Source organism: Perognathus longimembris, chromosome 2 (genome assembly GCF_023159225.1).
Source record: "Perognathus longimembris pacificus isolate PPM17 chromosome 2, ASM2315922v1, whole genome shotgun sequence".
Lineage (NCBI taxonomy): Eukaryota > Metazoa > Chordata > Mammalia > Rodentia > Heteromyidae > Perognathus > Perognathus longimembris.
The window spans coordinates 112,949,026-112,973,066 of record NC_063162.1 but is presented as its reverse complement, the minus strand read 5'-3'; the positions used below and the strand labels follow the sequence as shown (position 1 = coordinate 112,973,066).

At 38.1% G+C, this 24,041-nt stretch overlaps 1 protein-coding gene across 2 annotated transcripts in view; it reads left to right on the top strand.

Annotated features, from left to right (window-relative positions):
* LOC125346970 (ATP-dependent translocase ABCB1-like) overlaps positions 1-24,041 on the top strand; it is a 323,723-nt gene that overhangs the window by 246,078 nt on the left and 53,604 nt on the right. The window contains exons 16-23 of one of the 2 annotated variants that reach the window (XM_048339948.1): positions 1,094-1,297; positions 2,240-2,340; positions 3,517-3,657; positions 6,661-6,817; positions 7,124-7,321; positions 10,865-11,071; positions 13,460-13,606; positions 13,965-14,153. The exons of the other annotated variant lie outside the window; for it this stretch is intronic. Coding sequence (XP_048195905.1) covers positions 1,094-1,297; positions 2,240-2,340; positions 3,517-3,657; positions 6,661-6,817; positions 7,124-7,321; positions 10,865-11,071; positions 13,460-13,606; positions 13,965-14,153 — 1,344 coding nt within the window. Of the gene's footprint in view, positions 1-1,093; positions 1,298-2,239; positions 2,341-3,516; positions 3,658-6,660; positions 6,818-7,123; positions 7,322-10,864; positions 11,072-13,459; positions 13,607-13,964; positions 14,154-24,041 lie in introns of those variants that run through there. 2 annotated transcript variants of the gene reach the window in all.

Sequence of the window (24,041 nt, the reverse complement as noted above, 5' to 3'; positions counted from 1 at the left end):
GTAATAGCGTGGTCAGCATTGTAACTGGAAAACCATTGTGGAATTCAGTGTAGGAGTCACATGCTCTGAATCTTTGAATGGATCACTATGGTTGCTGTGTGAACAGGGTAAAGAATACAAGAACTGGAAAAGAGAGTCCATTACAATAATCCAACAGTGTAATGATAGTATATTAGATTAGTTTGGATATGTAATAGGTGATGATGAAATGTAAACCTACCGAATTTACTGATTGGATTAAATGAGTTATGTAAGGGAAAGAGAATTGAAAGATGATTGTAAACATTTCGCCTGCACAACTGAGAAATTATGATTCACTTTTAATGAAATTAGAAGCTCATTGGAGAAATAGGCTTGGGGAAAACTGAGAGTTTTATGTGGGTCTTGGTAAGTTTGTAATGCCCACATTAGGAGTTCTCGTGGAGAAGAGGGGTGATTCTGTACATCTAGAACTTAGCAGAGAAATTGGGTCTGGAAATAGACATTCGGAATTTTGTTTGGTTTTGTGCATACGAGGGGAATATATACTAGAGATCAAACCCAGGGGCCTCATGCTTGTTAAGAAAGCACTCTACCATTTAATGTGCTTGCTGTTCACAGGGTGGTCTTTCAAATCTACAGATTTGTTTCAAAATCAACCCAGGTTTAATTAACATTATGAAAATTTCAAATATGCCTGGATATATTTGAATATTTTCATAACAAATGTCAGATTTAAGTTCTAAGTAGGTATAGACCTAATATTGGTAACTTCTATCATTCCAGGTTTAATGAAATCATTATTCTTTTGCTTTATTAATTTGCTTAGCTTGCTGTAGTGCCCACCTTTAGTGAATAAGGACTTTCTTGGTGCTAGAATAGCGAATGCAGAGAAATTGAATCCTGTATTATTGATCATTTTGCAGTATTGAGAAGTCATAAATATTTGCATTTTAACAACCAAACAAGCTTCTTAGAAGTAAAGTTTTGCTTTTTTCCTCATATCTGAAAAGATAACAATTTTCCATGTTAATTTTCATAATCTTTAAGAATTCATAAGCATGGTTTTAAAAGATAATATTAAAATATGACTCTAATTTGTTTTGTTTTTCAGGCTGTAGGTTCCAGACTTGCTGCAATTACCCAAAATATTGCAAATCTTGGGACAGCAATCATTATATCGTTAATCTATGGCTGGCAATTGACACTTTTACTCTTAGCAATTGTGCCCATCCTTGCAATAGCTGGAGTTGTTCAAATGAATATGTTGTTTGGACATGCACTAAAGGATAAAAAAGAACTAGAAATTTCTGGGAAGGTGAATAAACTGATATAACAGCTTACATAAACTGAGAAAAATTCTTTGCTATTATGTTTTGTTAGTGTAGATTGCAAAAAAACACTAGAAAAAGAAAAATTGTTTGAAATACTTAAGTGACTAGAATGTTAACCCTTATAATCTCACTGTAAATGTATCTTCAATAGCCATAGAAAAATACCTTTGATACTTATTAAGGAAATATATATAAAATTGAACCCTTAATTGTTAAAGATGTGCTTAGGGAAAAAATTACAAAGATAACAAAAATAAATATGTATCTACTTTTTCAATATCTTTAATTCCTTAATGACAATTACAAAGACAAGATGAAAACATAACATTTTCAAAATTATGTGAATCACAGCAAACTTAAAATATGACCAGCATAGAAGAAAGAGCACTGGAAATGACATAAAAATACTGAGTTCCTAGCTTTATTTAGAAAATTTATATAGCTATGTGGCTTTAGGAAGTGCCTTTGTTGATTTCATTTAGAGAAGGGATGGTTGAATTGGTTGATCTTCCATATTTAAAAGTCACTGAATAACCATTTAATGCACCTTTTCATAGAGAAGATGCTCACAATAAATTCTTTTTTTTTTTTTTTTTTTTTTTTGCCAGTCCTGGGCCTTGGACTCAGGGCCTGAGCACTGTCCCTGGCTTCTTTTTGCTCAAGGCTAGCACTCTGCCACTTGAGCCACAGCGCCCCTTCTGGCCGTTTTCTGTATACGTGGTGCTGGGGAATCGAACCTATGGCTTCATGTATGGGAGGCAAGCTCTCTTGCCACTAGGCCATATCCCCAGCCCCTCACAGTAAATTCTTAATGTTAAACAGATGACTTATAACTTATAATTTAATTTTATTAAGTCTGTTTAATAGAATTTACATCAGTTGTCTCTGCCCTTTGGCCTGTTCATAATGTATATTGTCTGTTGCAGATTGCCACTGAAGCAATAGGAAACTTCCGGACTGTGGTTTCTTTGACTCGGGAGCAGAAATTCGAACAGATGTATGCACAGAGTTTGCAGGTACCATACAGGTAAGAAGCCCTGAAGAGTGGGACAGGAGTATGACGAATGTTTCAGTCACTGTGTTTGTGTTCAGAAGGATAATTTACAACTGAGAACCATTGTAATTATCCTGCAGAGAAATGAGACTCAAACAAAGGCAGGAACATCTCTGAACTAGAATCTCAGATACCAGATATAACAAATCTGTCTATAACAGATGCAATGTAGTTTGGATAATGACTGTATTATAGTTCTAATTGTGGGTGAGAACTGTTTGTGGAACATGAGAGTGCAAGTATTGTGACCCAGTGGAGGGTGATGTTGCCTAAACATAGGTATTGTTCCTGAGATGACAAATGCAGACCTTGTAGAGAGAAGGCTGTAAAGAATGATTGGACACGAGCAAGCCCGACCTCTCTGATTCTGTTTCTTTTCTAGTAAAAGAAGAGGGACAGACCTTATTGGTGGGTTTTAAGATATTTTTTGTAATGACCTTAGAGACATTTTGGGGAAATAGTATTCTTTGAAATATGAGAAAGATAATATACAAGCTTTTGTGGTTAAATCAGAAGTAGGAAGCTCAGAGAGCTTCTTCCTCCCCAACCTGCCCTCTTTACATCTCCATATCTCTGAGCAAAATGTAGTTCAGAATGCCTAGGTCTGTGAACTTTTGTTCATACTACTCTAACTCTGCGGGATAGTTAAGTACTACTTCTTTCTACCCAGAACCTATTTTTCAAAAGGTACCTCCACTATGCAAATGATGATGACTCTGAGAACCCCAAAGCCAGGGACATACTTGTGCCCCTGTACCACACCCATGGTCTCAGAAGCTTGTGAGTGTTGTGTCAATGTGTGAAGAATGGATGTTTCTTTATAGAGGACATGTGTCTGTGTTCAATCAGTGAATGAAACAAAGAGAAGTGTCATTTGTTAATACCTGCTCTTTTCACTGGCTTAGTTTATCTTTATACCAGTGCTTTGAAATGTAGTTAATCTTGCATTAAAGATAAGGACATAAAGGTTCAAAGATCAAGGAGTTCCCTAAATTCACACTGACTGGAAAATAAAAGGAGGATCTAACTTATTTCCTCCCACACTAAGTCTATTTTTGCTAGTTACTTTCTGTTCCCCTTTACGAACCTATTACCTTTTGAGGACTAAGAAATGAAAATAGACTAAGTTTTCAAATGTCTTCTTTGCAGAAACGCTTTGAAGAAAGCACACATCTTTGGAATCATGTTCTCTTTCACCCAGGCCATGATGCAGTTTTCCTATGCTGCATGTTTCCGGTTTGGTGCTTACTTGGTGGCACATGAAGTGATGGAATTTGAAAATGTTCTGTTGTAAGTGTGGTTAAGGCTTGCAAAGTAAAAGTGAAGAGGGGATAGGAGATTCACATGCTTTGTGTCTTGATGGAAATCCCGGTGATCTGCTGATTGAAGGTCTCCCTCCCCTCCCCCCCCCCCCCCCCCCCCCGCCCAAGGCTTTGTATGAGGCCCTGAGTTTTAATCAGAAAACTTCTCTTTTTCCCAGTGCTGACTCACTTATCTGACCTTTCCCAATTGGGTGGGCGGTGGGGGGGGGGGGGCAGCGGGACTGAGTCAATTCAGCGGTCGTCAGCACAAGGCCTTGACTTTTTTTTTTTTTTTTTGGTTGGTTATGGGGCTTGAACTCAGGTCCTGGGTGCTGTCCCTGAGCTCTTTTGCTCAATGCTAGCACTCTATCACTTTGAGCCACAGTGCCACTTGGCCTTGACATTTTTGAAGAAATGCCTAACTCTGAGCAAGTCTGATGGCTTCTTGTAAAGGCTTTCTTACAGGCACTTAATGTGCTAACTTGTACAAATTCTGGGAGACGCCAGGATAAATAATCTATATCTTGATTTTTTTTAAAAGCACTTCAAAGTGTGAACCAATTCAACAGTGATACTCACTGGTCTTAGTGTCTAGTTTGAAATGAACTTTACAACTTGGGGAGGAGGAAAGGAGGGGAAAAGTGCGAGACAATGAGAGGGGGTAACACTGTTTAAAAAGAAATGTACTCATTATGTCACTTATGTAACTGTAATCCCTCTGTACATCACCTTTACAATAAAATTTAAAATAAATAAATACACAAAAAGACTTCTAAGGTAACAGGTAGAAAAGTTAAAAAATTACAAATGGAAACCGGATTCCATGCATCTGAACTGTTGCTGAGTATAGAAAATAGTACTTCAGTTGGGAAAGACAAATGTTATGGGGTCTGGGGGGAGGGGAGGTTCCACGTCCCCCCAAGAGCCCATCATTCAGAGACAGTCTCAAACAAAAAGATGGATTTATTGGAGAAGCAAAAAGCGAACTCCCTGGCCAGGGACGGTAGCATAGACTCGGGAGCTGAAACTATGCCCCTGAAAAGCGGGCTGACCACTGACACAGCATAGACTCAAGAGCTGCCACTGTGCCCCCTAGCAGTCCTCAAACTGGGGTTTATAAAGGTAAAAGTGTAGCCCAGATGTAGGGGCTTGATGCAGGGGGTAGAGCATGCAGTAAGTTCACAGATGTAGGAGGTTGATACAGGAGGTAGAGCATGCAACAAAGCAAGCGTGGCACAGATGTAGGAAGCTGACATGGAGTAGAGCAAATAACAAGTTAAGCAAGCCATTTACAGGAGCAGAATTTTGGGGTCAGGTTGACCTAATAATCAAGATGGACTCAGCTCTATTCCCCCAACATTTCCTCCCATGTTTCCCTAATCAAAATGGAGTCAGCTCTACAACACAAACCTGAACCAAATTATACTGTCAAAGTACCCAAATATGTAGCTTGGTAGTAAAAAGTATATGTGATCTTTCACAGGTTCTCATTTGATGACAGGTGAAATTCTGCCCATTCATGTCACAACCTAAAAGTAGCAGTACAATTTTACATTCAAATTAGAATCATAAGTTTGATAATGTATGCTATAGTACATGATTTGTTGAAATAGTTCTATCTTATTTATGCACTGACTTTTTATAGCTCAGTTAAAAATACCTGTAGCAGACAATTTAGTTTCTATTTCTATATTATCTGACAATGGTTGTACTATTTGCAAAGATGATTTAAAGGATAAAGCATGTACCCATTGCTATTGGGACTTGCTTGGATAATTATTTGGTATGTTCCTTTATTGCAAACCTTTCGACCTATGAAAATTGCTCACACTTGGGCCTTAGATTTACAAAACAGTCTTCCAAGTGAGGAAAGGCAAGTGGAGGGGGCTGCCTGGAAAAGGATTCCCAGGGTGTAATTTCTTTAGAGCTCTTTTGTAAAATGAAAGCAATTGGCATGTTATATAAAGTTGGAAGAAAAAGAAGTGGTAGGTACTGACTATTCTGGGGAGGTTCTCAAATATGATGTTCTAGGCTCATAGCTTCAAAAAATGCTCTGGTAATTGTGTCCCAAAGAGTGTAGTGAAAAGAATTTTCAGAAAAAGTTAAGATGTTTTTGCAATGTTCTAATATTTTAAGGACTGTTTTACTAAAAACAAAGTGAGTCTTTTTTTTTTCAGTATAAAAAAAGTTTTAGGCCTGGGATATAGCTCAGTGGCAAAGTGCTTAAATAGCAAATGCAACATCTGGGGTTCTATTCCAATACCAAAAAAGTAGAAGAAAAAGAAAGACAAAAAAAAGACAGTTAAAAAAGTTTTAACAATAGACTTAATCAAATATGCTGCTCCCTAATACCGAACACAGAAACCAATTTTGAGCGTGTCCATACAAAAACACTGAAGGTTTTAAGACCTTTCAAAGCTCTTTCTGTGATTTTCATGTTGTAGGTTAAGAATGCAGATCTATTTTGGGAGTTGCATCATAAATGGGTCTGTGAGGGGCACTCTTTATTGCATGGTTCATACGTTGTGGGTTTTGAACTCTGGGCCTAGGCACTGTCCCTGGGCTCATCAATCAGCTCAAGGCTAGCATTTTACCACTTGAGCCACAGTGCCACTTCTGGTTTTTGAGTGGTTAATTGGAGATAAGAGCTTCACGTGTTCTTTTCTGCCCAGGCTGGTTTCGAACCACAATCCTCAGATCTCATCCCCCTGAGTAGCTAGAATTATAGGTGTGTGCCACCAGCACTTTGCCCAAAGTGCTCATTTTTCAGAGGTGGTATTGATCGAGATGCGTTGTGCTTACAAACTGATTTATTGACTAGGAACCTCTTTGTACACTGTGTAAAGGTAATAAAAAATATGATGTGAAGTTTGTTTAATGTAACTTCTGTTTTATAATTATTTAAAATAATGATTCTTGAATATAAAAGTACCAGCTTGCTACCATTGAAGCCTTTCAGATGTGAGTGCAATTCATTTTTTTAATCTTCCAGAGTCTTTTCCGCTATTGTGTTTGGTGCCAATGTAGTCGGACAGGTCAGTTCATTTGCTCCTGACTATGCTAAAGCCAAAGTGTCTGCATCCCATGTCATCATGATTATTGAAAAAGTCCCTGAGATCGACAGCTACAGCACGGAAGGACTAAAGCCAGTGAGTGTGGTGATTTGAGCATACAATCTATTCCTAACTCCTGAATAAAAGCATTTGAGGAGGAAATAATTTCTGGTTTATATATGCTGATGATGTATACTATATAAGATGCACATAATATGTTTAATATGTATGATAATATGTAGTAACATCCAGCACGTTGATTTAACAGGCAGATAAAAACACTGCCCTCTCTACATGGAAATCTTATTTATCAGGCTTTTATCTAGATGCCTGGAGAAAAAGTTCATTCTAGCCTGCATTTTCAGCACTTCAGCAAATACACTGTTTCTCTTCTCATTTTAGAATGTGCTAGAAGGAAATGTGACCTTTAATGAAGTGAAGTTCAACTATCCCACCCGGCCAGACATCCCAGTGCTCCAGGGACTAAGTCTGCAGGTGAAGAAGGGCCAGACGCTGGCTCTGGTGGGCAGTAGCGGCTGTGGGAAGAGCACGGTGGTGCAGCTCCTGGAGCGCTTCTATGACCCACTGTCCGGCACAGTGGTGAGCGCGCTTTCTTATTCAGTTCCTTGCAGAGTTTCTGTCATCTATGTGCCTGGATATGCTTCATTCTCCTTAACAAGCTATAACTTTCAAGCCTCTTAGCTCGAGTCCCTGTTAGGGAAAGTCATGGAAGCCCAGGTTTGGTGTCCAAGCTGTACCAGTTGGAGCAGCCAATTTCTCCACCTTTTGCCTCAACAGCGCACTCTGCTCTCCTTGTAACTAGACTTTACACCACTCATCTCCCTTTCTGTGGTTAGATTTCAACTGCTTGAGAATGGGCACTGAATTCGAACCAGTTTGACAGAATCTACATTCTGAAACTTTATTTTAATCTGGAGAGCTATAGCAGCTCCTACACCATGGAACTTTTAGTTTGGGCTCTTAAAGATGTTGCTGATGCGGGTTCCCAGTTTGAGGACAATCACAAGTAGTACTGGTGAACTGAATATGGGAGTTGGAAGAACAAATAAGCATTTTAATAAATGCTAAGGTAATTTACACAAAATTTCTATTTATGGAGTGAATTAGCTTGAATCTATAGTATTTCAGTCAATACATTTGTATACACTTGCATACTAACCAAGGTATTTACTTAGGAGTTTGTAAACTAAATCTACCTCCACTTATAAGGGAAAAGATACATCTTGTCTCTTTGGGCTTGACTTGTTTTACTTAATATAATTTTTCCAGGTCTTTCCATTGCTGTACAAATGGCACAGCATTATTTTTTTCTTTATTCTTAGAGTTTCCTTTGGTGGTTCCAATGGAATCACTCTTTGCACATGGTGAGCTACTGAAGTAAATCTTAGGCAGAGGAAAATCTATGATATTAAGCTGAGTGATTCTGAAGCAGGTAGGATCCAAATATGTGGGGCCTAAGGATATGGAAGTTTGGATACTCTAGTTAAAGAAAAATAAGCCTAGGTCTGAAATTAAGTACCAAAGGGAATATTTACTTCAAATGAGAGGAAAAAGAAACCATGTAGGTCTCGATCCCTTACTTTTTAGACAATTTACTATAAATACTTATAAGAAAGAACATTCTTATTACAGCCTGGTCTCCCTCATACTCAGATCATTGCTCAGGTCCTAGAATTTGTTTTTTATGAAATTGAATGTCTTTGACACTTAACATTATTAGCTTAAATATTCTGACTGCATTTCTCTCCTCTCTGGTCTGCCCATGAACCACTACCAGAGGCCTCATCCCCTTTAGGATGAAGATAGAAGTCCTGTCTCATTGTTATTACAACCCAAGGTTATAACTTTTCCCTGGGCCAAAGTGGAAAACCACTCTAAAAATGAAAAAACAGTGACCTATGAAAACATAAACGTTCAGCCTTCCTGCTTCTTCAGTATCACTTTCTTCTTCAGTCACTTACTGATAACCACGCTTCAGGACTTTTGTATATAGTTAGTACTCTGCCTTGAATGTTATTTCGGGTTTCTAATATTTTAGAACTTTCTGATTCCTTGTGCTAGTATGAGTCATTTTAATTGACCTTATATTATGTTTACTCTTTTAGCTATGCATTTATTTAGTCCAGAATCCATTGAGTATTAGTTACAGCCTCCAGGAATTTCATGGTCTTTACTCAGATCACTGTCATGCTTCAGCAAACACAGCTGTACTGTGATCCATTTTACATTCTTAGCTGCTGAACATATTTTTCATAAAGAGATTTTTCTTGAAGAAATTCTGGTCTGTTTGTGCGTAGTACTTTTCAGACTTCTTGTGATTATATGAATTTGATATGTGATGCCAGAGGTATAAGCCCAGAATAATTATCCATTTTAAACTCCTTCTCAAATTATTTATTTTATAAAAGATCTGCTGTTGAGCTAGATTCTCCTATAAGTTTTTATTCTGCTTCTCTCCATGTTCTGTTTTCTGCCTTCACTTATTATAGGTTAGAAAACCTAGATTGTAGATGTTCAGAATAGTTTCCATGAGAACTGGCTTGGTACAAGATGTCATGACTCTTGTTTTCTATCCCTGCACTTTACAACTTGACCTGCAGAGTGACATTCCTACAACAAAGATCTACCCATCCTGGCCAGCAGTCTTTCCCAGCCCCAAGCCAGCAATGGGATAGATAGAGTACATGTGACTTGTGATTCAGCACTCATGTTATCACCTCTTACCCAGTCTGAATTATTGCTTTCTCCTTCCCAGATCATAAACACCTCTCTACTAGAATGAAAGCAGATGATTAGGCTGGCATAGCTTAATCATTCACGACCTTTTGTCAATAACACTATAATAAGCCACTTCTCATCTTCTGCAGGGTGATCTAGAAAGCCTGTCACTGGGGGAAGGGCAGCTTCTCCTTCGCTACTCCTGTGACTGCCTTAGTATTGAAGATGACAAATATCCCTTCATACACTTGTCTCTCCATCTTCTTTGGTCCTAAGCACTTCTCTCTCTCTGTCTCTCTGTCTCTGTCTCTGTCTCTCTCTCTCTCTTTCTCTCTCTCTCTCACATGCACACACACACACACGAAATTTTTGTCAGCCCTTGAGCGCTACTTCATCTGTGGCTGCTCCTGGGCCATACAACAATCCTCTGTGATCTCCTCTTTTCCTCAGTTCTGTGAGTTTAGGAATTGCCATTCTCGTGTTGTGCCCAAGGAAAGTCATAGAAATTCATTCTCTTTCCCAAATCATCTACAGGGAGATGCAGCAGCTGCCCTCCACGAGCACTGCTGTCCATGTAGCCACTGCATCTGACTCTCAAACTTGTCAGATCAGAACCTTGACCACAAACCTGTGATGCGCTCATGGTTATTGTTTAATTCCACTAGACACTTTGTCTGTGAAATGTGATGAAGAGAATAAGACATTCAGTTCGCTTTCCTGTGGCTGCTAAAAAACATGAATTTATTATAGTTAGGGAGATTAGAAGTCTCTCTGTGCTACAATCAAGGTGCCTGAGCTATGTTTGTTTTCAGAACTCCAAAGTACAATCCATTCTCCTGCCTTTTTTCTTCTACCATCTTCTCAGCCCACATCAGCTGGGAAAGTCTTCTCATAGTACACAGTCTTCTATTCAGTCTCCCGCCTCCCACTTCCACAGTTAGGATCCCATAGGACTGCATTGGCCTCACCAACATAATTTGGGATAACAGTCTTATATTAAGGTTAGTTGACTAGTTGCTCTAATTCTATCTACTTCCATACCTTCGTGGTTTATAGCATGAAATATTTAAAGTATCACTGGGGATTAGTACTTGGCTAACAAGAAAGTAACCTTGATTTTGAAACCTAGAATCCCAGAATCACCAGCAAAAGGAAAAACAAAACAAAAGCTGCAGCCATATAAAGCAGAGTTAAAATGTAAGAAATGTGATATGACCTTTTCTTGAATGTAAACTTTCCGTTTACATTGGCATTATTGGACTTTGACAATCTAAGTTAAAACAAAGTAAAATCTCCTCAATCTCACAATAATGTGACAGTTTTACAGTATTAAATTAGGATGTTAATTTTTCTAAGTCAAAACTGTGCTGGTCCTGAAGTTTATCTCTGAATTCTTATTTGTAGCTTCTGGATGGCAAGGAAATAAAGCAACTGAATGTGCAGTGGCTCCGAGCACACCTGGGCATTGTGTCGCAGGAGCCCATCCTGTTTGACTGCAGCATTGCTGAGAACATTGCCTATGGAGACAACAGCCAAATTGTGTCCCAGGACGAGATCATAAGAGCAGCCAAGGAGGCCAACATACACCAGTTCATTGACTCACTGCCTGATGTAAGTCTCTCTGGCTCTGAATGTTTAGCAAAGTTATCAAAAGTGTGAGACCCTACTAAAAAAACAACTAAAGCCATAGCACTAGAGGTTTGGTTCAAGTAGTAGGATACTATCCTAGCAACTACAAAGCCCTGAGAGCAAATTCCAATTCTGGGGGAAAAAAATAATCTAGCAAAAGGATCTGACCCTGTTAACCATATTTCCCACTCAGAATATTTTTACCTCTGATGGTCCTTGTGAGGAAAGGCATGAGAAAGGAGGTACACAAAGGAAGAGAACTGAGTTTCTAGAGAACAAGCCTCTGGGCTTGAGACTCCACCTGCTAAAGGGCTATGTGAAGTGTTGGGAAGGGGCAGGAGGCCTTTCTCTCCATGTCCAAGTACAGGCCCTGCAAGTGGCATCTTGGTCTCTGTCTGCTGCTTCCAGTCATGCCAATGAGGCTGGCATGACCTTCCCTCCACATTTCTGTCCTCAATTCTCTTCCTTCTGCTTCTTTTGCAGCTCTTCTCCAAATGTCAAGCCTCAGCTCTCTCTCAGTAAGACTGTGCAATTGGGACTATTATGGTTTATATAATTTCTTATCCTTATGACTTGTGGGTCTCAAACTCCATTGTGGAGGTTTATCAAAATCTTTTCTGGGCTGCTTCATTTGCATATCCTCTCAATTTCTCTAAAAATTGAAATTACTGGAACCTCTCAGTGTCTCAGAAAAGAACATGTTTTCCCATGTAGCTAATCTGTTTTTCCATTTTTTCTAGTTATGTTCTTTATTATAAGAAAGTAGCTACTCCTGTAGAATAAAGCTCAATAGCCTAAAACTAGCTTGGAAACAAGTCACCTCATGTTGACAGCAGGTGGCCCCCAACTCTTTCCAAAGGTTTTTCTTTTCCTTAGTCTCTTCTGCAGATGGCTGTTTCCCCAAACACAGGCCCATGCCTGTGCCTATGCCTTAACCTATGCCTAACCCTCCTCAAACAATCTAGTCCAGCCTGGCATAAATATTCTACTTTGAACATTGAAAGTAGAAAATTCCTTCCCATGCTGCCTTTGAGAAGTCAGTGATTCTCAGTTTGATAACCTGGAAGCTTGTTAGAAATGTCCCAGTCATCCTGACAAATAGAAACTTGGGTATTCAAATCCAGGTTATACCAATGCCGGCTGAGCAGCAGACAGAGAAAGCCACTCTCATCTAGTGCTTTAATATAAAATAAATCTGTCTAGGACAAGGACTTTGCCTTTCTGGACTTGTGGTTGACCTGCATTCATTCAGTTTTTTTTGCTTAATGTACAAAGTGACATTCTATGTTGTGTTGTCTGGCTAAGAATCATTTTTCACCTGAGTCCATAGTACCAAGATTGACTCATGATGCAGAGGCTGGATTCCTTTTCTTCTGGCTCCAGAGTATGGCACTACCCTCACCTATCAACCTGGAGATCCTTCACCTACCTGTACCACATAGCCATATGCTATCTGAGGCAGCCACACTGCAGGCTTGAGCCAAGCCTCACCAGGGGTCTCCTCATCCATCTGAAAGGGGAGACCTTGTTCCGAGCACCATAGAATTAGGGTTGTCAGATATAACAAACGATAAATAAACAAAACAGGCAGTCCTGTGTCAAACAGGAATTTTGTGGTCAAACCTAGATGGAAAAAGATCAGAGCCCAAGTTTGAAATTTCGGGCAAAGGCCTGAAAAGAGCAAGACAGTACTGTTTTCTAGTTTCATAGGCTGTTCCTTCCTGTTTCCACTGCCCTGTCCTACTCTCAAACTCCTCTATTTTTTGTTGAATAGAGACTATGATCTGTAGTGGGAAACAGTATGAGAGAATATTAAAAGAAGTTTAAAAACAAAACAAAGCAAACATTTAAAAGGTAACTTCAGTTTTCAGTCACTGATAGATCTGGAATTTGTTAGCATCTATTAAAGTTAGTTAGGTGTTGGAAACAGTTTTATGAAACATAGATAGAAAAAGCCAACATTCAAGAATTTCCTTTTCTTTTTACTTTGAAAGTACAAAGATGGTGTTTACTCCTAGTTACAGTAAGATGAACTTCAGTTGTTATGGATAGCAATTCAGATCCAATGCCTTTCCCTGCCAAACTTTGTTCTAAATAGATTATAACACCATAGGATAGAAGACAATAATACTGCAACATTATTCTTACTCATAACCATTTTGGCTACTTATATGAAGACATAAAATGTTTCTAAGGTACTAATGTCACTTTTCCCAAAGAAAGATTAATGAACCATTTTGAATGCTTTTGTTTATTTAATTCTCCTTGAACCACTAATATCACTGAATATAAAATGTTCTAATCACTCTTATTTTTCATGTGCAATCTCTATGTCTGAACTATCACATAATAACACAATCCTGTTTACAGAAATACAACACCAGAGTTGGAGATAAAGGAGCTCAGCTCTCTGGTGGTCAGAAACAGCGCATCGCCATAGCTCGAGCCCTAGTTAGACAACCTCATATTTTGCTTTTGGATGAAGCTACATCAGCTCTAGATACAGAGAGTGAAAAGGTAAGGATTTAAATAGTGGTCTTCATACTTAGATCACTTTTCCTTAAAAGCTATAACTTTATGCTGAATTGGCTGTGGAATTGGGTTACACGTTTATATCACAAGGCACTTGGTGGAATGTTTTAAGGGATGGATGGACTATATTCACTGCTGTGACTTTAATAATGTGTCTCAGAAGTGAGGCAAACCAAGGTTGAGCTTTCCTCTGGCAGACAGATCACCTGGTGTCCAAAGTCTCTGTTAGGTTCTACTGACAGCATGGTAAAGAGAACAATGGGGAAATTGTGGGGCTGGCTACTGAAGAAGGTTCCAAGGAAGAGCACTTTTATCAGAATTAACTTGTGTGATCATGGGGCAGGTTGTGCAGGAAGCCTTGGACAAAGCCAGAGAAGGCCGCACATGCATTGTGATCGCTCACCGCCTGTCCACCATCCAGAACGCAGACCTAATCGTGGTGATCCAGAACGGCACCCACCAACAGCTGCTGGCACAGAAAGGCATCTATTTTTCTATGGTGGGTGTTCAGGCTAGAGCAAAGCACCAGTGAATGATCACCCTGCAAGATTATGTATTTTTTTAATATATGTTTATTGTGATATTTAATCAAAGTTTTAAAACAAGCACTTATTGAATTTAACATTTCCTACCAAACTGAAGATTACAACAATTTCAGAATCTTCAGAGAATAAAAATATAAATATATATAATACAAATCTTTCAGGAACATAAATATAAACATAATGAAATGGGGGGAATGGTTTCAATTGCATTATACAAATTCATAAAAGAAATCACAATACGCTTTTTATAAAGTGTATGGTTTTGTTTATACTATCGATTTGGTACAAGTATAGATGTAAAATGAAAGTGTAGATTTTGCAAAAATATTGAAATGTCTGTAAAATGCATAAATAAAATGGTATTTTCACTTAGTATAATTTTTTCCAAGTCCTTCCATTTCCTTACAAATGGGACAATGTCATTCTTTCTGATAGAGGCATAAAATTCCATTGTGTATATGTACCACATTTTCCTGATCCATTCGTCTACTGAGGGGCATCTGGGTTGGTTCCAGATTCTCGCTATGACAAATTGTGCTGCGATGAACATTGTTGTGCTGGTGGCATTACTGTGATTTTGTTTGTGGTCTTTTGGATAGATACCCAAAAGTGGGGTGGACTCTATGGTCTCCCTTATTGGGAATAATTAGTACAGGTTTAGGCAAGTCACAGCAGAGCATCACAAGGCCCAATAACTATACCCCTATGAACACATAAGATGATGCTAAGTGAAATGAGCTCCATGTTATGGAAACAATTGTTATATCACAGTTGTAACTACTTTCAACGACCCATGTGTATCTGTAGCTTCTATTATTGATGATGTTCTTGTATCACCTTCCTGTGATTGTACCTACACTATCTCTGTAATCTTATCTGAGTATATTGGAAACCGTGTATACTGGTATTAGAACTAGGAAATTGAAAGGGAATACCAAAATTGAGAGACACAGGGTAAGAAAAACAACTACAAAAGCAATACTTGCAAAACTGTTTGGCATAAGTGAACTGAACTCCTCAGGTGGGGAAAGGGAAAGGGGGAGGAGGGGGAGGGTATAAGGGACAAGGTAACAAACAGTACAAGAAATGTATCCAATGCCTAACATATGAAACTGTAACCTCTCTGTACATCAGTTTGATAATAAAAAAATTGAAAAAAAATAATAAAATGGTATTTTCCTAAGATCGAAACTTATATTGTTCAAAATGTATATGAAGGTGTATGTTCTTCTAATTGGATGGAATATGGTAAATAATTTAGGTTTAACTAATCTAAGCAGAGTTTTTTGAGGATCACAGTTCAAAGTCAGCCTGGAAAAAAGTTACTGATATGCCATCTCATTAAACAAGGGGGCCATGGTTTGCATACTTATTAATAACAGATAAATGCATGTTGTAAGGAGGATGGATCAAATATAAGACTGGCCTTTTGCAAAAAGAAAAATATTGTATCTAAAAAATAGCTAAAGCAAAAGTGTTGAGGTATGACTCAAAGGGTATATGCCTAGCAGGTGAAAGGCCCCGAATTTAAACCTCATTACTGCTGAAAAAATATATACACGTTCCTTTAAACCTGTTCATTTTTGACACAATGGCTAAACATGTATCTTTATTTATTTACTTATATAATACTGTTGTTTGAACAAAAACAGTCCTTGTTCTTGTTATGCAGGTACTCTGCTGTTGATCCATGCTTGTAGCCTTTCTTTGCACTAGTTTGTGTGTGTGTGTGTGTGTGTGTGTGTGTGTGCCCACATCCTTGAACTTACGTTGCAAGTCTTTTTCCTGAGTTTCTTTTGCTCAAGCATAATGCTCTACCACTTAAGGCAGAGAGCTCCATTTCTTGAGATAAGAGCCCTGCTTGGGATGGCTTTGAACCACAATCCTCAGCTTTTTGAGTAGCTAGAATTATAGATGTGAGCCACTGGTGCCTGGCTTTGCACTGGTTATTTTAAGACTGCCTACCACCCTACCATCTATAGTCCTCACAGGTAGCTGTGCTTAGCAGCATGAGGTCAACACCCATTCAAACATTTAAAAGTGTTCATACTTTTATATTTACATGTTAACTGTAACAAACTTTCTGTTTATTAGACTTGATCTTGCTTTTTTAATTTCCATATTATCCTAGCCCTCATCACATAGATCAATAGGAGATTTGGGAATGTAGAGCGAGGTAACAATATTTAGCATGTATTATTCAAATACATACCACATATTTTCCATTAATTTTTATATAGGGCTTTTGATGGATTTTTATGTTTTTATACTCAAAAAATTTATTCTTTTCTTGACAATCTCACTGTTTCCAGAAATCTGTCTTTTTCAAAGTTAATCTTCCTGATTTATGAATGCTTAAAACATATCATGGATTTAAATAAATCACCATGCAAGCCTTATGAAAGTAAAGTGAAGCCTTATGAAAATAAACCATCATGAAAACTGAACTCTGATTATGAAATTTTTTTTTTTTTGGCCAGTCCTGGGGCTTGGACTCAGGGTCTGAGCACTGTCCCTGGCTTCTTTTTGCTCAAGGCTAGCACTCTGCCGCTTGAGCCACAGAGCCACTTCTGGCCATTTTCTGTATATGTGGTGCTGGGGAATCGAACCCAGGGCCTCATGTATATGAGGCAAGCACTCTTGCCACTAGGCCATATCCCCAGCCCTGATTATGAAATTTTAAAACAGCTCCAACTCAGTGTAAACAAATTTGAAAATCACTAACTATGGACCACAAGAGCACTGCTTCTTTCACATGACCTTTGTGACAGACATGCTGTCTCACCTTGCTACTGTGCTTCACACAGAAATCTCTGGTGATGGACAAAGGAACTATAGGGAGATTAAACTAGGACCAATACAAACATAGTTTACCAAAGTGACACCCCAAGATAAATCTTCTAAAGAAAATCCATTTGCCACAAAATCAGATTGTGAAATTGGTAGGAGCAACTGATCCAAAAGAAGCATAAATCTGAACATAGAATTGCTAGGTATGTGCAGAAACAAAGACTTGTGATCCCACCAGAATACCACAATAACTCTAGCATTAGAAAAGGTATTGATGTAACAAACAGTACAAAAATGTACCCAATGCCTAATGTGTGAAACTAACCTCTCTAATTCAGTTTGATAATTAAAATATATATATATATAAGAAAAGGTATTGATAAAGAACTCAAAAGAATAGTTACATGGGAACGTATTCAAACTAACACAGATAATGCAATCAATTTAGAAAAACAATTCATAATACAAATGAGAAATTTAGAAATAATACTTTGAAATGAAAAACAATGAAATCTTGGACATGCAGAACTTAGTAAATCAAATGAAAAATATGCTTGAGAGCACAAGCCAGGAAAAGAAAGAATATCTACATGTTAAGATGGGTCCTTTGATTTGTCACAGTCAGACCAAAAAAAAAAAAAAAAAGAGGACAATGGAATAAAGATACCCTCTGAGAACATTGGCACATCATTAAATGAATAGATACTTCTGTTTTTGAAGTACCTAAAGGTGTTGGATAAGGGAAAATGTATGGTAACTTTCTTCAATGAAATGATAGCTGATTATGTATCTGAATTTGGGGAATATATGGACTTTTATGTCTTGGAGGCCCATAAGAGCCCATGTAGACATAACCATAAAAGGTGTTCACCAAAGCACATGATTAAATTGCCAAAAGTACAAGACAAATAGAGAGCTCTAGTTAAACTGCAAGAGAACAGCATAAAATCAAAATTAAGGATATTCTCATTAGCGTAATAGCAACAGTAGCCCTATAGTCCAGGAGAGTGGGATGATATTCTAAGACCTAAAAGAAAATAACTACCAAAGAACACTATACCCAGAAGATCTATCCTTCATGAATAAGAAGATCTAAAGTCCTTTCAAGAAAAGCCAAAGCTAAGGGAGTATAAACCTCACAAAATATGATTGAGAGCTTTCTGTCCAGAATCAAAAGAAAGACCCTTCTAACATGAAAATACATAAAGAGCCAGCTATGGAGGGATACTCTTATAATCTCAGCACTTCTGAGACTGAAGTAGAAGTATGATTTTGAGGATAGCAAGTTCTATGTGAACCTGGATTATAAATGGCAAGCCTATCAAAAAACAAACAAGATAAAAACTAAAAACAAAACAAGAAAAGAAAAAGATAAAGCAGATGCACAAAAGAAAAAGAGGTAACAAATGATAAGTATAATAAACGAGCAAAATCAAGCAAAGATGTATAATAGAGCACAAAAGAAAATAATGCTTGAAGCAAAAGTAAGTAAATAAGATGGCAGAACAAAAAGACAGCTACTATAGTCACTATAGAGAACTGCATGTAGAGAAGTACCATATGACTCAGCTGTACCCAAAGGAAATGAAGTCACTATAGAAACAAATGATACCTGCATACCCATATTTATCAAAGCACTAATCACAATATGGAATTAAATTAAATTCCAAGGTATGGAATTAGTCTAGGTGCCCATCAAACAAATGAATGGACTGAAGACCCAGAAATGAACCCACAGACCTATGGACACCTAATCTTTGATAAGGGAGCTAAAAAAAAAAAAAAGATGGAAGAAAGACAGCCTCTCAACAAATGGTGCTAGCAAAATTGGTAAACACCTGTAAAAAGAAAAAAACAAACACTAAAGCTAAATTCTTATATATCACCCTGTACCACAACCAATTCCAAATGCATCAAAGACCTCCAGGTAAAAGCAGATAGCCTGAAAACATTGCAGGAAGGAATAGAAGAAACACTGGGGCTCCTTGACACAGGCTGAAAGTTTCTTAATAAAGGCCCAGAAACACAACAAATCAAAGAAAGGTTGGACAAATGGGATTGCATCAAACTGCAGAGCTTCAGCATGGCAAAGGACATAGCTTGCAAGATAAATAGCCCAGAGACTGGGAGAATATCTTCACTGGCAACACAACAGACAAGGGCCTCATATCTAAAATATACTTAGAACTCAAAAAATTAAATTCCCCCAAAACAAATCCTCACAGAAACAACTGTCACATTAATAAGTGGGCTAAAGACTTAAAGACAGACTTCTTTGAAAAGGAAATGAGAATGGCCAAAAGGCACATGAAGAATTGCTCAATGTCCCTGGTCATAAAAGAAATGCACATCAAGACAAGATTGAAATGGAATTCTATGCCTCTATCAGAAAGTATGACATTGCCCCATTCGTAAGGAAATGGAAGGACTTGGGAAAAATTATACTAAGTGAAGTTAGCCAGACCGAAAGAAACATGGACTCTGGTTTCCCTCATAGGGAATAATTAGCACAGGTTTAGGCTAGTCACAGCAGAGGATCACAAGAGCTCAATAGCTATACCCTTATGAACACATAAGATGATGCTAAGTGAAATGAACTCCATGTTATGGAAATGACTGTTATATCACTGTTGTAATTACTTTCAACATGCCATGTGAAACTGTATCTTCTTTTGTTGATGATCCTATTGTATCCCCTTCCTGTGGTTGTCTCTGTGCTACCACTGTATCTCATCTGAGTACCCTGGATACTGTATATACTGGTATTAGAACTAGGGAAGTGAAAGGGAATATCAAAATTGAGAGACAAAGGATAAAAAGACAAATGGCTCCAAAGCAATACTTGCAAAACTATTTGGTGTAAACCAACTGAACAACTCGTGGGAGGAGTGGGAAAGGGAGAGGGTGGAGGGGGGAAGTGAGGTTGGAGATAACAAATAGTACAAGAAATGTACGTATGAAACTAACCACTCTGTACATCACTTTGACAATAAATAATTCTTTAAAAAAAATACAACATTCAGATTCCACCTCACCCTAGTAAGAATGGCCATTATCAAGAGAAAATAATAACAACAGATACTGGAGGCGATGTTGCCAGAAGGGAACCCTCCTACACTGTTGGTGGGAGTGTAAACTTATTCAGCCACTCTGGAAAGCAGTATGAAGCTTCCTCAAGAGGCTAAACATAGAGCTCCCCTATGTCCCAGCCACCCCACTTTTAGGCATTTACCCAAAGGATCACAAGCAAGATAATACTAAAGCTACCAGCACAACCATGTTCATTGCAGCACTATTTACCCTCGCTAAAATATAGAACCAACCTAGATGCCCCTCAATAGATGAATAGATCAAGAAATTGTGGTACACATATAAAATGCAATTCTATGCATAGTTTCCCTCTTTGGTAATAAGTAGTGAATATCTAAGGATAGTCCTAGCAGAAGATCACAATAGCTCATTAGCTATGTACATATGACCTCATAAGATGATGCTAAGCGAAATGAACTGCAAGTTATGGAACTAACTGGTTTATCAGTGTTGATGTTTTTTTCAATGTACTATGTGAAATTATGCCTTTTTCTTTTTCTTTTCTTCCCTATGTGGGCCTCTGTTGCCACTTTATTTTATTTTGGTACCATCAGTATTATATATACATTTATATGAATTAGAGAAGGGAAGGGGAATATCAAAATGGTGAGACAAAGGGTAAAAGGCAAACTAATACAGCAGCAATATTTAAAAGACAATATACTGTAAACCAACTGTACAACTTGGAGCAGGGGGCTGGAACTGGGGAGGAGGGAAGGTAGGAGAAAAATGAGGGAGGAGGTAAAAAGTTTGACAAGAACTGTACTCACTACCTTACTTATATAACTGTAACCCCTCTGTACATCACCTTGACAATAAAAAATAAAATTAATACAACAACAAAAAGAAAGTAAATGAGATAACAAGAGAGTGTAGTCAGTTTATCAAGAACCTCAAGTAGAGTTTAACAAAAAGTCTTGTTTTATATCAATTCTGATTATTAACTTTTTGGAAAATGAAACAAGATTTATAATGAAGGAAAGAAGTTTTAAACAGTTACTGTAACAAAATCTAACCATCTCTACAAAATAACTTAGAGTCTACACGTAATGGGTCGCAATGAAAACATTCCCAAATTCTTAGAATATGCAATTGTCAAGAAAACAAAATATTGACTGCATGATAAAGTAATAATAAATGTAAAGGAAAAAATGAGTCAGATAGAAAAATCTAGATTGACTAGTCATAAGACCCTAGCCAAGTAGGCTTAAATTACAGGTAGTTGTCGCATGGAGACCTATTCATGTGAGTATGCCCTGGCCCCAGGTGCCTTTCTGCCCTTCATGCTAGGTAATTTGTACCTATGCATCCAGATATGAGATAGATGCATTTCCCCCACATAAATATCACAATTTCCAAATATCTCCACTGACTGCCTCTGTAATACTGCAATGGAGTCTTCAGAATGCCAAGAAAACTTACCCACACATCTGCTGCAAAATTCAATCTGAGATTCAGAAAAATTGTGTACTGTTTGCTCCCCCTCAAAAACATTTCTCAGTTGCATTTCCCACAGAAAACTTTGTATAAATTTGACTATAAAAACCAAGTATTGCCACGTGCTGGTAGATCATACCAATAATTCGAGCCACTCAAGAGGCAGAGATTTGAGGATTATGGTTTGAAGTCATCCTCATTAGAAATGTCCATGATTCTTATACTGTAGTGCAAAATCTGGTACTGGAAAACACACACACACACACACACACACACACACACACACGCCTTTCTGCTAATTAGCTCATAAAAATAGAGCAAGTATTAATTTGTCTTCATAACCAGCCTCATCTTTTTTAAGTATTTCTTTTTTTAATTTTTTTTAAAATTTATTTGTTTATTAATTGAACGCAAATTTTTTGACAAGGTGTTGTGCAAAAAGGGTACAGTTACATAGTAGGGCAGTGTGTACATTTCTTGTGATATCTTACGCCCTGTTTTTCTTTCTCTTCTCTAGGTCAGGTAGACATATATACAATACACAATGTACCATGAACATAGACAGTAGCCACGTGGCCACGCCCAAGAAAGTTCGCCTAGGGCTTTAAATGTAATGTCAATATTAGACCATATATTGACAGTAGTCTTATATGAAGGTACATACCTAGCTTTTGAGCTATTGTATTCCCCTGAGAGGTCAATTTTTGACCTTTATATGTTGAGTAATTGTTTGGTTTTAGTTACATACTATTGGGTCGCTGTCCCAATCCTGGGGGGAATACTATTTGACAAGCAGTTTTTGTTTCACAGACTTGGTCTCTACTGTCTCTGTCTCCCTTTGTTAACAGTCATATATCAGGGAGGTCATACCCCTTTGTTTTCTGTGTTCTAGGCTTGTCTCGCTCAACATTATTTGTTCGAGTTCTGACCATTTCCCTGCGAATAACAATATTTCGCCATTCCTAATCGCTATGTAGTATTCCATTGTGTATAAGTACCATATTTTTTGGATCCATTTGTCTGTGGAGGGGCATCTGGGTTGTTTCCATATTTTGGCTATTGTGAATTGTGCCGCGATAAACATGGAAGTACAAATGTCTTTTTGATACCTTGGGGTTTGCTGTTTGGGATAGATGCCTAGGAGTGGTATGGCTGGGTCATAGGGTAGGTCTATATTGAACTTTTTGAGAAACCTCCATACTGTTCTCCAAAGTGGTTGTACTAATTTGCACTCCCACCAACAATGGAGAAGGGTTCCTCTTTCCCGCATCCCCTCCAGCATTTGTTGTTGCCTGAGTTCAGAGTATAGGCCATTCTAACTGGGGTGAGGTGGTATCTCAAGGTTGTTTTTATTTGCATTTCCTTTACTACCAGGGATGTTGAGCATTTCCTCATGTGTTTCTTTGCCATTTTTATATCTTCTCTTGTGAAGTCTCTCTTTAGCTCCTTTGCCCATTTCCTAATAGGTTTATTGGGCTTGGAGGGGCTTAGTTTTTTCAGTTCTCTGAAGATGACCGATATCAGGCCTTTGTCTGTTGCTGTGCTGGTAAATATCCTTTCCCATATGGTTGGCTGTCTTTCTATTTTGGTGGCTATGTCCTTAGCTGTGCAGAAACTTTTTAATTTGTAGTAGACCCATTTGTTGAGTCTTTCCCCTATTTGTTGTGCCCCTGGGACTCTATTCAGGAAGTTCCTTCCTGTGCCTATAAGTTCTAGCGTCTTTCCTACTCTGTCCTTCAGTAGTTTCAAGGATTCAGGTCTAATATTGAGGTCCTTGATCCATTTTGAGTTGATCTTGGTGCATGGTGATAGGCTTGGGTCTACTTTGGGTTTTCTGCATATGGCTGCCCAGTTCTCCCAGCACCAGTAGTTGAAGAGGCTATGTTTATTCCATTGTATGTCTTTAGCTCCTTTGTCGAATATCAGTTGGCTGTAAGAGTGCGGTTTTATTTCTGGGTCTTCAATTCTAATCCATTGGTCTTCCAATCTGTTTTTATACCAACACCATGCTGTTTTTGTTACGATGGCCCTATAGGAGAGCTTGAAGTCTGGTATTGTGATACCTCCTGCACTACTTTTTTTGCCTAGATTTGCTTTGGCTATTCTAGGTTTTTTGCTGTTCCATATGAATTTATGGATTGGTTTCTCTATTTCAGTTTCTCTATTTTCACTATATTGATTCTGCCTACCCATGAGCATGGGAGGTCTTTCCATCTCCTTGTGTCTTCTTTGATTTCCCTTATTAGATTTTTATAGTTTTCACTAAATAGGTCCGTCGCGTCCTTGGTTAAGTTGATCCCTAGGTACTTTATTCTTTTTTTGGCTACTGTAAATGGAATTGTTTCCATAATTTCCTTTTCTGTTTGCATATTGCTGGTGTACAGAAAAGCTGCTGACTTTTGTGGATTGATTTTGTATCCTGCTACTTTGCCAAATTGGTTTATTAGGTGTAGGAGTTTGGGTACTGAGTTTTTTGGGTCCTTCGGATATAAGATCATGTCGTCTGCATATAGGGATAACTTGATTTCTTCCTTGCCGATGTGGATCCCTTTGATGTC